General features: G+C 39.2%; 1 protein-coding gene across 10 annotated transcripts in view; it reads right to left on the minus strand.

Annotated features, from left to right (window-relative positions):
• RNF170 (ring finger protein 170) overlaps positions 1-17,787 on the minus strand; it is a 44,479-nt gene that overhangs the window by 22,388 nt on the left and 4,304 nt on the right. For 2 of the 10 annotated variants that reach the window (XM_077817903.1, XM_077817904.1), the window contains exons 3-4: positions 10,933-10,973; positions 7,154-7,297 (exon numbers count right to left, since the gene is read on the minus strand). The exons of 2 other annotated variants lie outside the window; for them this stretch is intronic. In XM_077817903.1, coding sequence (XP_077674029.1) covers positions 7,154-7,290 — 137 coding nt within the window. In that variant the 5' untranslated portion in view covers positions 7,291-7,297; positions 10,933-10,973. Of the gene's footprint in view, positions 1-497; positions 1,837-1,929; positions 2,034-2,093; positions 2,257-7,153; positions 7,298-10,932; positions 10,974-17,787 lie in introns of those variants that run through there. 6 more of the 10 variants (XM_077817901.1, XM_077817902.1, XM_077817907.1 and 3 more) reach the window with 5 other exon arrangements.

A 17,787-nucleotide genomic window follows, 5' to 3' on the forward strand; every position in this document is an offset into this window, starting at 1 on the left:
AAGATCAATTAATTGCCAAAATCATGTTATCCCATCATACCTTCTCCTCCATAAACTTATCGAGTTTAATCTTGAAGCCAGATAGGTCTTTTGCCCCCACTGTTTCCCTTGGAAGGCTGTTCCAGAACTTCACTCCTCTGATGGTTAGAAACCTTCGTCTAATTTCAAGTCTAAACTTCCTGATGGCCAGTTCATATCCATTTGTTCTTGTGTCGCACAATTCTCTCAGTTGTGTGTGGTTTTTCTTGTTTTTAAAGTTTGGCCATGTTGAAAAACAACACACTTTTCCCATTTTAGTAGTGCCTTTGCTTGGTTTTGGAAAAAGATTAAAAATTAAAGCAAAATAAAATCTAAGCAATTGAAATATTGCTAGTGAGCATGCTACATGGGAATCTGCTAAGATTTTTAGCTGAGCCTAAGCCCTGGTCTACATTATGCGGGGGCGGGAAATTGATCTAAGTTACGTAGCTGAAGTCGATGTACTTAGATCTACTCACCGTGGTGTCTTCACTGCAGTGAGTCGACTGCTGCTGCTCCCCCATCAACTCTGCCTGAGCCTCTCATGGAGTACAGGAGTAAACAGGAGAGTGCTTGGGGGTCAATTTATCGTGTCTAGACTAGACGCGAATAGACATACCCTAAGAAAGAGCTACTCCATCTCTGACACCTTAGTGCACAATCACACTGCCGAGGTGCCTGGCTGAACTGCTGTTCTCCCTGCACAATGGGCTGGAAGGGACAGGACTACGGTCCTATGATATTCCTGGGGAATTCTGCGCCACTGCACAATCTTGCAGAATTTAACATTGTGTGTGTGCAGAATTACCTTTCCCCCACAGAAATGGGGTTAGCTGCTAGCTGCCACTAGGGGCCACTGGACTTGGCAGAGCCCAGCTTGCACATAGAAGACACTGCTGTGGGGGGGAAGGAGAGGGAGCTAGAGAGTTCCTGGCAGCTGCAGTTCCCAGCATACCTTGAGGGAAGGAGAGGGCGGCACATGAAACTCCATGCAAGCTTGGGACTGAGCATCAGGCTGTTTCTCCCTCTGGATCCCTGGGCTCTGGTGGGAAGCGAGCAGGTGTCTTGGAAATGGGGGGGTCCCGCAGCTGGGCTCGGGCGGGGTGGAGACAGAGAAACAGGAACTGGGGTGTCATAGGGGTTTCTTTAACTCTACTCCTGGGGGAATTTTTATGTGTGTCCATATTGTTACAGACACACTTGCTGATAACTGAAATAAATTATCAAAATAATTGAATCTGGCATGATTATGTACTGTTATTTTGACAAAAAAAATTCAGAATTTTAAAACATTGTACGCAGATTTTTAATTTTTTTGGCGCAGAATGCCCCCAAAAGTACTATGACTTCTGCTGGGACAGTTCGTATGTGGGAGACTGTAAATGTCCCACTCAGACAGAGCAAAATACTCAAAAAAGACCTTAAGACCATTTACATAGTGACTTAGCCAAATGCAATTTCTTTTTTGCCAGTAATTAAGGTTATATAGTTAAAAGCGGAGTCAGGAAATGCAAAAATTTAGGATGCACCAGTAGCAAAGTTAACTTTGCGGAATTAAACATGTAGTATTTTCTGAAAAGGTGTTGATGGATGACTTAACATTTTGTTAAGTAAATGGGGAATAGTTATCGAGCAGGTTTGTTTACAGTGATGTCCCACAGAGATTGGTTCTTAGCCTTACGCTATTTAACATTTTTTATCAATGACCTGAAAGGAAACATAAAATCATCACTGATAAAGTTTGCACATAACACAAAAATTGGGGGAATGATAAATAATGAAGAGGACAGGTCACTGATTCAAAGCAATTTGGATCACCTGGTAAACTGGGCTGAAGCAAACAACATGCATTTTATTATAGCTAAATGTAAATGTATACATCTATGAACAAAGAATGTAGGCCATACTTACAGGACAGGGGACTCTATCTTGGGAAGCAGTGACTTTGAAAAAGATTTGGGGGTTGTGGATAATCAGCTGAGTAGGAGCTCCCAGTGTGACTCTTGACAAAAGACCTAACATGTTGTGGAACATATTAACAGGGAAACCTTGAGTGGGAGTAGAGATTACTTTACCTCTATATTTGTTACTGGTGTGACTGCTGCAATACTGTGAAAAGTTCTAATGCCAACAATTCAAGAAGGATGTTGATAAATTGGAGAAGATTCACAGAAGACCAAGAGAATGATGGAAGGATTAGAGAACCTGCCGTATCATGACAGACGCAAAGACCTTGGCCTAGTTAAGAAAAGGTTGAGGGTGACATGATTACAATCTATAAATATTTACACGGGGAACAAATATTTAATAATGGGCTCTTCAATCTAGCAGATAACCAATGGCTGGAAGTTGAAGCTAGACAAATTCAGACTGTAAATAAGGCATACATTTTTAACAGCGAGGGTAAACAACCATTGGATCAGTTTACTAAGGGTTGTGGTGAATTCTCCATCACTGACCATTTTTAAATGAATATTGGCTGTTTTTCCTAAATATATGCTGTAGGAATTATTTTGAGAAAGTTCTATGGCCTATGTTACACAGGAGATCAGACTAGAGGATCAATGGGTCTATGAACTTTGGCAGTTTTGCATACCTGACTTTGCAATTTTAGCATCTTATTAGTGTAGTTTTTAGTATTTAAAAGTTTATGTATTCTTTCAGAAATAAATGAAAATTGTTTGCAGAGTACTTGCATGCTTGGCAATATACAATGACGTATTGTTTTACAACATTAGATATACATATATAGACTACTGTCCCTTATACATAAGATGCTGTGTATAAGGACATTCACTGTGCAATGTCCACAGAAAATATATCAAGAGCTCCTGAGGAGCCCTGCTTTGTTCGTAGCATGCCTTATAAGAGGACAGGAAAAACTGTGTCTATTACATTGGAATAGACAAGAAATTATATGTGACTATGTAATTAAAGCCTGCTCTAATGTATGCATACAAGGAAGCAGAGTGAAGATTAGATGTGCAATCTTTACTTTGAAATTCTTGAATTTTGAGTGCTTAACCACACAACAGCTTTAACCTTATTTTATTTGTTTAAAAAAAATCCCATAATCTGGAATGATTCAATAGCCACTACCAAATGTCATGACTCACAAAATAAAGTGTGGATCTAAATGAGGCAAGAGTTCCTGCTTCATTCAATGTGCACTTTCCTCCAGTGAAAATGAGACACTGCTCATATGGAATCTAATTTACCTATATGGTAACACTTTAATCTCCCCTGTTAAAAAGTTGGTCTCCTTGTAGGTTTCACCTCTTTTGGAAACACTGATGTACCTATAAGAGTGAAAAGTGTACGATAGACTAGACTACTGATATGCAATGACTAGATAACAAAGATACTGAAAAGCAGGTTAGATAAGCCAGGAGGGACAATTAGGTAGTTTCTGATATAATATTCTAGATTGTGTGGTTCCTTTTAACTTGTTAGATGAACTAAAATTTCACCATCTCAGCTCTGTCTATTGTGACAACTAACTCTCAGCTTTTAGAGAGGATGGCAGCAAGCTGACTAATTTGTCAAGATTTAGCTACTTATAAAGGCAAACTGACTTAACAAAAGTGTCATTATAATGATTGAATTAAATAGCTGGAACTCTTGGAAGATTTTAATATTTTTTTTCTCTTTTACTGTTAATAGCTTCTTCTTCAACAGCTCAGACTTCGAATTCACGCATTGATTCCGAACTGTCATTTGTTTTTCTTTAATAAAAAAGGGGAAAATCACCACATCCCTTAAGTTCAATAGCCCTCTCCTTCACATTCCACTTCTGCCCTCAAGGCCCCACTCAAACACACTGTTGCTCCCCACCCTGTACTGCTTCCTACTGTCTCCTGTCCTTCCCTTCCCTGGCACCCCTCTTTAACAGTTATGAACCCCACCCCAAGATTCCCAGTTTCCTCTTTCCCACGCTATACTTGCCACCTGCTCGTACCCAGTTTAAAATATTTTAAAATAAAATGTCTAAAACTGTATAAGTGCATGAGACAGAGGTATGGATGGGAAAGAGACTGGGCGAAGGGGAACAGATGCAGGGTATGGCAACATGGAGGGGTATGGTGTTGAGACACACATGGAAGAATATGAGTCTCATGCTCCTCCTCCCCTCCAGTGTTTGGTGGATAAGGAGAGAGGTACCCAAGAGGTTTACTGATTTAGGTGGGGACAATTGTGGAGTCTGGGTAAGGGAGTCAGGGTGCCTACTATCCTTCAAACTCAGGAGCTGAATCAGCGAAGGATGCTGCTTAATGAAATGCATCCTAGAATACTCAAGGAGCTGACTGAGGAGATAGCTGAGCCATTAACGATTATCTTTGGAAAATCATGGAAGACGGGAGAGATTCCAGAAAACTGGAAAAGCACAAATACAGTGCCTATCTATAAAAAGGGAAATAAGGACAACCCGTGGAATTACAGACCAGTCTGCTTAACTTCTGTACCCAGAAAGATAACGGAGCAAATAATGAAGCCATTAATTTGCAAACATCTAGAAAATAATAAAATAAGTAACAGTCAGCATGGATTTGTGAAAAACAAATCGTGTCAAATCAACCTGATAGCTTTCTTTGACGGGGTAACAAGCCTTGTGGATAGGGGAGAAGCGGTAGACTGGGTATATCTTGACTTTAGTAAAAGCTTTTGATACGGTCTTGCATGACCTTCTCATAAACTAAGGAAATGCAACAGTTTTCAAATACATGAAAGGTTGTTACAAGGAGGAGGGAGAAAAATTGTTTTTCTGATTTAACCTCTGAGGATAGGACAAGAAGCAATGGCTGCAGCAAGGGAGGTTTAGGTTGGACATTATGAAAAACTTCCCGACTGTCAGGTTGGTTAAGCACGGGAATAAATTGCCTAAGGAGGTTGTGGAATCTCCATCATTGGGGATTTTTAAAAGCAGGTTAGACAAACACCTGTCAGGGATGATATAGATAATACTTAGTCTTGCCACAAGTCCAAGGGACTCATCTAGTGACCTCTTGAGGTCCCTTCCAGTTCTATGATTAACTCTTTAAAGAGGTATGCTGGCTTAAAGACAACCTTAAGCACAGAAGCACTGAACTGCTCTGTGTTTCAATCCAGTTTGCTTCTCCAGCAAATAACCATTAGGACACGAAGGCGGATCCAGTGTGCGTGTTCTGTATGCAGCCCATTGCATTGTACAAGGTATCAAACTGACTAGCTCCCTTACCCAGGCCATCAGCAACTCCCATCGTAGCCATGTATCCCTGAAACGCCAACTCCAAGCAAACTCTGCCTGCTCCAATATTGCTCATCAAAATCCCTTATTCTATGCATGCCTCCTTATGCTTCCCTTCTTCTTTCCTCCTTCATACTTCTATTACCTTCCTTTTTAAAGTTAAAAACATTTCCAAATTAAACTTATCAAAATGTTTAATTTACTAAAGATAAACCTTTTAGATGTTAAACATTTAAATATTTGTTTATATGTAGGACTTCTGATTTTAGGTTTTAACCAATAAACACTGAAAAAACACCCAGTAAACACACACAAATAAATAAATAAAAATGGTTTTTATCCAGTAAATACAGGAAACAGTTACTTGTCTCTAAGGGCTTATCCCCAATGAAGCAGTAATGAGAACTATGGGGGTGAGACTTTTAAATCGCACTTACAAGCCACACGTGAATTTGTCCATGTAGACGCTGCTAGTGCACACTAAATGTTCCCTAGTGTGCTTTAATGAAGTGCTGTTTGAAACAGTACTATGTGAAAGCGCACTAAGGAATATTACAAAAAGATTACTAATTACAGTATATACTACTGCAATGAGTAATGTATATACTGTAATATACATTACTCATTACAGTATACATAAAGACAAATCCCAGAAATCCCCCCAATTTTGGACATCTACATAAAACTCAAAATTACTAAAAAGTAAACCCTGAAAAATGAAATTAAAAATTCTCCAAAACAGAAGCCCTATTTATATGCTTATACATTTAATTTATAAAACTAAAAACTTAAATGGGCCAAGTCACAGAAGAGGCCAGAGGGACTGGGAAAAAGGAGACTGAGGAGACATAGGATGAAGACAAGAGGGAGTCTTTCAGGGGTCTGAGGAGCAAAAACTAACCTTTGCAGGAGGGACGCACAGTTAAAATGCACCCCTCTTCTAGGATTCCTTTGATACAGGAAACTGTACAGTGCTTGTTCTACCCCATGTGCTACTTCTGAACTGCAGAAATGCTTCTAAGCCCCACCATCTAGTCTACTCCCTTAGTTCCTCCAGGTTCCACTAACATGCTCCATAGCTGTCCCTACCTCCAGATCTGCCCCTCAGACAGCTTCCCTTGCCAGCATGCACATCTTTTCATGCAGAATTCAGTGATGGAAATCCAGTGCATGATGAAGTTTATTTAAAATTTTTCTCCTACATTTCCCCTGGCTGTGAAACATCTCCTATGTTCAAATGTCTAGAAACCTGCATAACGGCATGCAATCTGAAGTGTAGACAATTAATTTGCTGAAGAATCAATAATAACTTCATTACTTTGAATAGAGCAATTTTGAAAATCCAGACACATTTTGATTACCTGGCACATAAAATTCTTTAATGCTAAATTTATAGATACCTTTTTTCAAAAAAAATCTCCTCCTATCCTATAGTATTTGAAACATATTTGCAAACAAATCAGTCAGTCCATTCAAAAGTTTAAGGGAACTAAAACTAGGATTTATAACAGAAGTGTAACTACAACCTTAACTACGGAGTCACTATTAACATCTCTATAAGTAGCAAGTGATTGTGTTATTAGCTATGCAGGCCATGAATTTAGCAATTTCCATTCTCAGGGAATGTTGGACCCTATTCAGTTTGACCAGCTGAAGATCAGGAAAAGAGTTTGGCATCATCCCTGGAAAACTTGTCATTTCACTATGGTTATGGAATGAACATCAAACTGTGTCAAGCAATCTGCAATTAAATAAGATATCTAGACTGAGATATCAACAATTTATTTCAACATCATGGAACCATAATTACTTTGCACCATAATGCAAATACTCAATTTAACCGAAAAAGTTAAAACTTCACAATAATGTTGGAATGCATGTATTGATGAATTCCTATCAACATTTTCTCACCTTAAAAGCATATACACCAGAGCAGCAATGAAAGTGAAACTGAGCGCTACAGCCACCAGTACCTGGTCACTTATTCCTTCTATAACCGAATCATTATCTAGTTTCAAACTCTGAACTTCTGCTTGTTGACTGGCCATTCCAGGTCTAAAACATAAAAAGAACATATATATAATATATATATATATATATGTATGCACATATATATATACACACACACCCCTCTTGAAACTATATATAATTTATTGCTTGGAGTATATACCAAAAAAAGCGAAATGGGAGAAAGACGTTGAATTTGACCATATATACACAGCTTGTTGTAGGGGTCTGAACTAATGCCATTATAATACCAGCAAAAGGTTTAAATGATTGGCTGCTGCCTAAAGTGTTAAAATTAAACAAGATTTTTTTTAATCTACCAGATATATTACCTGGGGATCCTTGATAGGAGAGACTGCTTGATTTGACATGTTCCAAATATAGCCTAATTACATCAAGTATGCATCCATAATCTGGAGTGCTAGGGTGAGCCACGGGTTCTCAGACTTTTTTATAGTATAGACCACAACTTAACAGATGCAGTCTTTTGGACCATCCCCTACCTATGGCAACTACAGGTGGGATTTTCATATGCTATATATGTCAGCCTAATGTTGCTACCATTGAAGTCAATGGGAGTTTTTGAGAAATCCACCCTATAGCATTTACTTACCCAAAAGAATGTTAAGTAGTATTAATGGGGGGATGGGGGAGGAGGTAATCATGCCTCCTACTCTTGTTCTTCATTGTATCTGCCCTTCCTACATGTTCCATTTTCATCTGCTGGAAACATGGACATCTAGCACAGCACACCCAGCCACTTTCCTCAAACAGCAAGTGCTCCTCAGAGCAGTTTGGAAGCCTCTGGGCTAAGCCTTGAAGGAAGAGGTCATTTTCAGATTACTTCTTGTTCTAACCCTTAACATACCATTTGTTTTTTTTTTTTTGTTAACTTCATATGGCAAAGGTCAGAGTGATTTGTCTTTTAGAGATAACGTTGACTAAACTACAGCTGGAGAGGTAAACAAAACAAAATTGGCTGCAACCAGCTGTTAAATCACTCATGCGGCAATCAAGAAGGGCTCTGACCCACAGCTGTGAACATTATGAAACTACCCAGAGAAAATGAAGCTGGCTTTGGGAAAGGAGTGACATATTTACAAAATATCATGCTGGAGCTGTGTTCCACCACAATTAAAGTTTTAAAAATATTTTTCCTTGATGGTAAATGTGGACTCTTGGAGACAAAATCTGAGACTAATCTAAACTTGTATAATTTATATATTCTTCTACCTCTCTCTCCACCCCCCTCAGTACATACACCACCATTTTAGGACTCCCTGAGACTCATATCCATTTACCACCATGTAACTTATACCTCCTTATACAATAAATCATTTCAGAATTTGGCCCTTAATGTTTGAAAAATGCCAGCAAGGAAGTTGTTAATTAGCCCTAAATACACACTAAATAGAAAGAAAGAACACCAAAGTCATGGAGATTAGTGTGCACCAGTAATGGTATCATCACACTTAGAGGAAAGCATACCCATTATTCTGCCACAAATTCCACCAGTCTACTACTGATAGTCTCAAAAAACATCTTTTCACCAAAACTCAATGTGGACCATGAAGGTCTGTTCTTTTGTCAGTGTGAGGAATTTACACGCTAGCCTCCATTACATTTGTGGGAGCTAACTACTTCAGTTTCTGTGCAGCAGTGAAGAAAGACAAGCCAATGCATTCTGCTATCCCAGTAAGTGGATGAGAGATGATATTTTTAAGGACTAGAAGAATGGGGAAAACGTACCAAGAACGAAGGGTCGATTCCTTTCAATGTTCCTATATACTGGCCTTCCACAGTGAAAAACCAAACGGAACGAAGCATACATGAAATAAGTGAAATGACCGTTTCTAAGGGCTTGTCTTCACTATTGGGGTAAATCAACCTAAATTATGCTATTCCAGCTAAGTGAATAACGTAGCTGGAGTCGACGTAGCTTACGTCAACTTACCGTGGTGTCTTCACTGTGCTGCGTTGATGGGAGACACTCTCTGGTCGACTTCCCTTACTCTTCTTGGGAGAGCTGAACTACCAGGGTCGACTGGAGAGCACTCAGCCATTGATTTAGTGGGTCTTCACTGGACCCGCTACATCAACCTCTGCTGCATCAATTGCAACAACGCCAATCTCCCCTTAGTGAAGACAAGCCCTAAGTAGTCCTAAAATATGCCTCAACCTGAACAGAGACCATAGCTTCTGTAACTATGGTTGTAACAGTTCCCCAGCTCTACTCGGCACTGGTGAGGCCTCAGCTGGAGGAGTGTAACCGGTTCTGAACAGCACATCTCAAGAAAGTTGTGGACAAATTGGAGACACTCCGGAGGAAAGCAACAAACATGATAAAAGATTTAGAAAATCAGACCTCTGAGGAAAGGTTAAAAAAACTGGGCGTGTTTAGTCTTGAAAAAAGACGACTAAGGGGATTTGATAAAAATCTTCAAAAATGTTAAGGGCTGCTGTAAAGAAAATGGTGATCAATTGTTCTCCATGTTCACTGAAGATAGGACAAGAAGTTGCAAGAAGATAGGACAAGAGTTGCAATCTCTGCACTGACAGAGATTTAGGTGAAATATTAGGAAAAACTTTCTAATAATAAGTATAGGTAAGCACTGGAATAAGCTTCCAAAGGAGGTTGTGGAATCACTGTCATTGGAGGTTTTTAAGAACAGGTTAGACAAACACCTGTCAGGGATGGTCTAGACATACTTGATCCTGCCTCAGTGCAGGGGGAACGGAGAAGATGACCCTTTGAAGTCCTTCTACCCCTACATTTCTATGAGTCTATAATTTGCACTTATTATAGTTTTTCCCAAACACCTGTGCCAAAGTCTGTTTAAATTTTTACAGAACATCTTTTCCAATGGTACCAAACCAGGACTCTCAGAAAAATCACAACTAAAGTAAAGTTAGAATTCACACAATAGACTTCATATATATGAATATATAAAAAAAACCTCAGGTCTTTCTTTATGGACAGGTCCAGGTCCTATGTCCTACCCCACTTAAATAATACTTTCATCAGACTATGGTGCCTTAGGCTTAATTATCTTGCAGCCCCAACCACCATTTAATAATGATTTTAGGATAGGAATGACCAAGAGAAACAGTACTGGTCAAGGGAATATGTGGGAAGTTATACGCATATAAGGTAGGGTGTGAATTTGAAACTCTATAGTTATACCAGCATAATGCCCTGTGTGGACACTCTTATTCCAGTATAAGTGCCTTTTTTCAGTTTAACTTAACTCTTTCAAAGCAACATAAGCTAAATCAGAAAAGGGCACTCTTGCACCAAAATAAGAATGTCCACATGGGAAGTTTTACCAGAATAAAGTATAGTGATGTGACTATACTGGTGTAATTTTATCTGTATAACTTCCTGTGTAGACAAACCCTGAGGCTGCAGTGCTAACCAAGTCTTTCAAGCACCAATGCCTTGGGACTGAGGGACTGGGCTCCCCTCTCTGCTGGGCTGCTCACGAAGCCCAAGTTCTGTCTTCTTAGCAGTTATACACACACCATGTTTCTGAAAAATCATTTTCTGGAAATGGAGGGGCGAGCTTGACAGTCCATAGCATGAAACAGTTTATACTCAATGTCTCCCTCTTGGGTCACATTTCCCTTCCTCTCCCCAAGTCATAAAGGAGTTCAAATGTGTTCCCCCTACATAGAATATGTACCTGTACTGATGATCAGCTTCTCTGGACGTGATATCATGTAGCTGTTAAATAATATTAAGAACAATTTCACCAAGAGATACCAGTACTGGATCTTGACCAAGATCTTTCTAAACGGATTTGTTGCAATTGCTAGCTGGAAGTGAAGCAAGAATTATACTGGGTACCATAAGAATGGCCATAATGGGCCAGATCAGTGATCCATTTAACCCAATATCCTGTCTTCCGACACTGGCCAATACTAGATGCTTCAAAGGGAATGAATCATTTGAAGCATAGTATAGTTGGAATTATGTTTTCCAATGTGCATTACTTTGCATTTATCAACTTTGAATTTCATCAGCCATTTTGCTGCCCAGTCACCCAGTTTTGTGAGCTCTCTTTGTAACTCTTGGCGATCTGCTTTGGACTTAACCATCTTGAATCATTTTTATCCTCTGCAAACTTTTCCACCTCACTGTTTACCTCCTTTTCCAGATCATTTATGAATATGTTGAATAGCACTGGTCCCAGTATAGATCCCTGGGGGACCCTGCTATTTACCTCTCCCTTCTGAAAATTGACTATTTATTCCTACCCTTTGTTTCCTGTCTTTTTATCAGATCACCCATGTCCACATGTTTGTTGACCCCCTCAAAGAATTCCAATAGATTAGGGAGGCATAATTTCCCTTTATAAAAGCTGTGTTGACTCCTCCCCAAGAAATCATGATAATCTATGTGTCTGATAATTCTGTTCTTTACTATAGGTTAGTCTTACCAGACTAACTGCAAGAATCACCTCTGGAGCCTCTTAAAAACTGGAATCACATTAGCCATCTTCCAGTCATCTGGTACAGATGTTGATTTAAGCGATAGGTTACACATCACACTTAGTAGTTCTGCAATTTCATGTTTGAGTTCCTTTAGAACTGTTGGGGGAATACCATCTGGTCCTGGTGACTTACTACTGTTTAGTTTATCAGTTTGTTCCAGAACCTCCACTACTGACATCTTAGGCTGGGACAGTTCCTCAGATTTGTTATCTAAAAATGGCTCAAGTGTGGGAATGTCCGTCACATCCTCTGCAATGAAGACCAGTGCAAAGAACGAATTTAGATTATCCGCAATGCCTTTGTCTTCCTTGAGTGCTCCTTTAGTCCAGTTGCTCCATTAATTGTTTGTCAGGCTTCCTGCTTCTGATGTACTTAAATTTGTTACTGTTAGTTTTTGAATCTTTTGCTAGATGCTCCTTAAATTCCTCAAATGAGACCAACTACCCAAGAAGCAAGGTTAGAGACTTTATCTTAGGAAAAGTGTGCTAATGTTTGGAATGTCTGACACTACCTTTTTCCATCTCTCTTCTGAAATAAAGATTCTCTTTGATGATACCTTGAGATGCTGGAGTTTTGTGTGGGTTGTAATTGGTCTGTTCACCTGTCTGCTCAAGCTATGTTTCTGAAGGCTTTTAGAAATGGCTTCTGGGCCCTGTGTAACATGATGAAGTAAACCTGACAGGGCAGACATGTATCCCTTTCAGTTGAAAGGAGGGATGATACTTGAAAGGAGTCAGTTGTGAACACTCATGAAAAAGTTATGAGTCCAAAAAGGGAGCACTATATAAAATGCTGTTTCTTAGAGCACAAGCTGAAGTATATCTGGGTAATTCTCCCCAAACACATCTTCGATAGACCTCCAGGAATTTTATTTTCATATTCTAAGCTTGGGAAGACAATACTGGAATGATGGATTTCAGTATTTCTCCCTGTAATATTGATTTCCTTATGGAGTTAACAAGAGACACAAGATCTGAAATAGGGTGTATGCTATTGTTTCTTTGTACCACAGAGATTCTTGTGACCTTTTCAAAATCTCTCTCTCTCCATGGAACTGGTTCTAGTGTTCCAATGCGTAAGAGATGGGCTAATTCAAATTTCATTTTCTGATGCGATGGAAGGTCTTGTTGATAGCATTGGTTTATTTTAATTTACTTTGGGGGAAAGGATAAACTTATCCCTGTGATAATGAGTCCACCCTGATTTTCTCAAGCACCCATTTTTTGAGATGACTCACTTCTGGATGAGGCCCCCTCCACTCTGGTAGAAGGGCTGGGATATGCCCAGACTTGGGAAACCCAAAAATCAAGGGAAGCTTTGTGGGTTGTATGGTTTCCCAGAGAATCCCTGCCTTGATCTTCCAACTCTGAGGAAAGGCAGCAATGGCCTCCTCCTAATGTATAATATCTATGCTGGAAGAGAAGTGACTACAAAGGGAACACTTGCTGAAATAAGGTGGTTTGAATAGAGAAGCTTCATTGGAAGAAGGGAGAGACTTATTCCCCTTGTGTAAAGCCTCACTGACGGCTTTGTCTCTTTGTTCCCCAAAGAGCTTATCAGCAAGATATTTGGAAGGATATCAGATGTTAGCCTGCCATTCCAATTTCTTCAAGTGGTGTTATAGGTCCCTTGGACCATGCCTTTGGAAGTTTTGAATATATAGAAAATCAGAGTCAGGTGGAACAACAGCTCTGAAAACATTGCTAAGGAAATCAAGTTTAAAGTAGTTTTATGTAGGATTTACTTTGCCTTTTTTGTGTATGTGTGTATGCTTCAATGGCCTTTCAGTTGAGCACAGAGCTGCACCCAATAAGACTGCAGCCAATATTCACAGGGCTGAGGCGGCTGTATACAAGTTTAGTCTGAGCAATTAACTTATTCTTTTGTCTATGGGTTTGGCAGGAACAGACTCTCAGTTGGTATGACTATACCCTTTATTAAGGAAGCTACAGCAAGCTTAACCTTAGGCAGAGTAATGAAGATCTTTTAGTCCTTATATACAAGTGACTCTTGATGGGGAATTCCCACTGTATCTTAATCACAGCTCTTCAATTTTGCAAGGTTTTGGTTGTTAATCTTCTGAAAACATAAGCACCTGAGAAATTAGAGCCCCTATTTGTGCATAATTCTTGGAAACTTAGTTGAGAACATGAGGTATCTGGCTCAAAGGCCCAGCTTTAGAGATTTCTCCTTTTCTTTTGAGAATCTAGAGAGGAGATTCACTCATGAGAAGCTTTGAGACTTTCTGCTGTCTCTTTAACACCAGTCCCTGGGCCAAAACCCTTGAGAGAAAAATGAGGGTGTGTGTGAAAGGATTATTTCACTCCATGCTCTGGGCTGAGCGGGGACCGATTGCACTGAATGAGAGTTGAGCTGCAGCCACTAGCAACTCACTGGCATCAGAAAGGTGGCAGTAGCTGGCATCCTTCATGGCAGCTGTGGCCTTGCAGTAAAACAGCTTGTGGGATGGGCTTGTTTAATAGCCTTCTCAACAACTTCAGCATGGACCTTGCCTATATGTTGACCGGGAACAGTTATTTCTTCGTCCTGGTTGATAGAGGAAATCATTCCTTCTCCTGAGATTCAGGAGACTCCAGTGAAACTTTTCTGCTTGCTTTACAGGCTGTGGGATTCACGGGGAGCAGCAGGGAGGCTTTGAAAATCTTAACCCCTAGTTCCGTGCCTCTGATTCTGGCCAGGTGTCAGGGAAGAAAGCTTCCCTGAGGCCTGCTCAACTGTCTTACTGTAGAGCTGGGTTTCTGTGGCCTACTGTCCATCTGCCATTTCTCAGAGGGGAGGAGAGATTACATCTTTCAGACCCTCTCCTGAAAGCCAAAAGATTTTCTAAATTCAGCAGTTTTGAGACGAAAAGCCTTGAAGCCACTGAAGAAACAGTGATGTTTAGTTAAGAACACTTCAGAAATCTTGTGAAAGCTCTGCTGCAAAGGGAGACTTGAATTCTGCTGTATGTGCTGCTTGGAAGGCAAAAAATTCTGGGGAGGTCTTCCTGAGGGGCATCCCTAAAGCCAAGCTCAGAGCAAAGATCTTGGTTGCCTCCAGTTGCCATACAGAAGGGGTTTGCCCATTGTAAAGACTGACTGACAGGAAGGGAACTGAGAAACATCAATTTCTAAACTCCCCATGGTCCAAGTTAAAACTGACATGTTGTTTGGAAGTGAAGTATGTATGTTATGGGAGATGGATGTGGGTAAGGATTAGGGGTATGTAGGAGACTGAATTAAATTTAGATTTCAGCCTCTTTACTTATTGATTTTTACTGAAGTGTCTCAGGGCTCTCCTAGAGAATCAGCAATGAGTTGACATAAGTAAATAAGGTTTGTATTCAACCACTTTATTAAATTCTTGCAATGCTCCATTATTTACGCAAATTATTATTTTTTTAAAATATTTACCTAACCTTTTCAGCTTAACAATTTTAGTTGAACGAAACTAACTGCAAGACCATGTGTTTTTCAGATGCCAAATAATCCATTTAAAAGATATTCTTCCTTCTCTGTGTTAAAAATTTGTTCTCATCATTTCTTTATGATGTATAAAGGAGGATAGAAAGGTGTTTTTAAAATTTGTTCCTTCTCTTTTATACTAGAAATTCAGTTCTTGTTTATGCTAGTTTTCATGGAAGACTATGGATGACTGGTAAAATTACTTCAGAAAAAACCAAGAAAGTGAAACTATTAATTCAGAGGAGAGGTAACTTTTACTCAGACTTTTAAGAACTGATTGTTAAAGAGAGAGTCTTCCAACTGATTATTCAGTTGGATGGATGTCAAGAAAAAACAAAGATTCATTCCCACACTGCCTTTCAATTAAGGAATGAGAAAGCTCACAATCCTCCAGCAAAATCAGCTTACAAACGACAAAAAAAACAAAAACCAAACAAAAAACAGCAAAGTTATTTTTTAAAATAGCAAAAAATTTCAGTCCCTCTTTAAACATCAAAAAAGAAGCAAAAAGGACAATAACCAATTTTTTAATAGCCAGTCCTCTTTAATCTCCTGGTATGTCTAATACAAAATAGCAGGGCTCTCCAGTGAGAAAAAGAAAAGAAGAAATTACCTTATCTTTTGCACTGTGACCCAACTATGTCACAATTGGTTTTATCAGGACTTAGTTAAATAGCAGACAAGCAGATACCAGATGCAGTTGCACCATGAGTCTCAATGATTATGGAATGGAACTATACATAGACAGATTGGTAGGGACTGGGGTGGTAGAAGGGTATAAAGTAACATAATTTATCTGGGCAAAATTGTCATTACAAGTTACCAGCTCAGGCACAAATTCTTGCCTGCTCTTTATCATGGTGACTCAGATTGATGATAGTAAAACTAATGATAATTTACTCTCTTGTCAACAAAGAATTATTTGCCTTAGGCAAGTAGAATTTTTCAAGGCTGATTTAATTACTGTCAGGCTAAAAATTCACATTGGTCACAAGTTATCTACTTGATCTCCGTTGCTCCTTTCCCAACAAAGGAATATCACAAATAACAGCATGTTAAATTACAACAGTGGCTTTTATTCTTGGAAGCGCACACAGAGGACATTGAAATTTAAGGGCACAAAGGAGCATGTTAATGCAGATGTATTACCTCATCATGCTTCTGAACTGCCAGCTAACAAAAGAAATACTATCAAGATTCTGTTTCATATGGCACAGCTAGAACAATGCCACATAACACCACTTAGGAGGACACTAAAAATGAACTAGTGCTTGCCATAGTATGTGAAATAATTATTGCTGGCTAGACAGACCAAAATATTCATGATTTTCTATATTTTCCATATATTTTAGTGCCTCTTACTTCACCAGGGATGTCTTATCTGTTATTTTACTTCCAAGAGAGATTACAAAGATCTTAGACACAAGGGTCACATAGGTACAGGAAAAATGAAGGACCTTATTATGGCTCTGCATGATGGTCTAGAAATGACACACTGAGATAATGGCATGAAAAATGAGTAACCAAGAAATTAGTAGGTCACATACATCTGTTGACTTTCAGGGCATAATACAGGGCTCATCAGTTTGCTCAAATCCCTTACTTAAAGATGGATTTGAATTGATAGTGTCCTTTTAAGGATTTGTTGAGGGTGAATAAGGGGAAATTATTTACCTGAAATTGTGTTTCTCAGAAGACAATATTCTGACAGGATTCTTGCTCCTGGGCTTTTGCTTCTTAGTGCAAGACTGGTGGAATACCCTTGGCTCTTAAACGATTTACATAAGTGAGGGTAGCAGTAGCAGGGCACAAGCCCAGGCCCCCCAATGGCTGTTGAATGCCAACTCCTGCTGGTATAAATACTGTCCTCTAAAAGTGCTAGTCAGTTTCTTTGGTTGCAAAGGAGATGAAGCTCCCAGGATAAGACAATGCAAAATGATTTATCATGACTAAAAAAATACATATCAAAGAAAAATGTACCAGAATAACAGAAAAATTAACTAATCCAAAAAAGAACTGGACATTAACTCTTGTTGTCCTCATAATAGGATTAAAAAATAAACAAGAGTTTTGGAAGGAATATAATCCCACAGCGTTTATCTAAACGGAAATGGAACGAAATTAAGGTTCAACTCACAACTATAATTACTTATCAGTGCAAGTCTGTGCATGGATACTTTTATTTTCTATTTTTATATAATTTAAGTCAATTTTTATGGACAATAGGGCACTTTTTCCAAAATAAGAATATGCACATATGGATTTACACTGATATAATTAAAGATGTGACCTACAACTGATGTAGTTATTTTGGTTCCTTTTACTATGTAGACAAGCCCTCAAACTCTGGGGGCATAAACTACCCTTTAAATATTGGGGGACAGTGGAAACTTTACTTGGTGCCAGATTATCCCAAATCTTCCTACTGCAAGGTTTCTTCCTGTGAAGCACTGGCCACTGTCGGAAGTAGGATACTAGACTAGACAGACCATTGGTCTGATCCAGTCAGACAATTTCTATGCTCCCTTAGTCCACTTCATGCAGAATCCCAGGGACCTTTCAACAATTAATGCATAGAGA

Source organism: Eretmochelys imbricata, chromosome 5, assembly GCF_965152235.1.
Source record: "Eretmochelys imbricata isolate rEreImb1 chromosome 5, rEreImb1.hap1, whole genome shotgun sequence".
Taxonomy (NCBI): domain Eukaryota; kingdom Metazoa; phylum Chordata; order Testudines; family Cheloniidae; genus Eretmochelys; species Eretmochelys imbricata.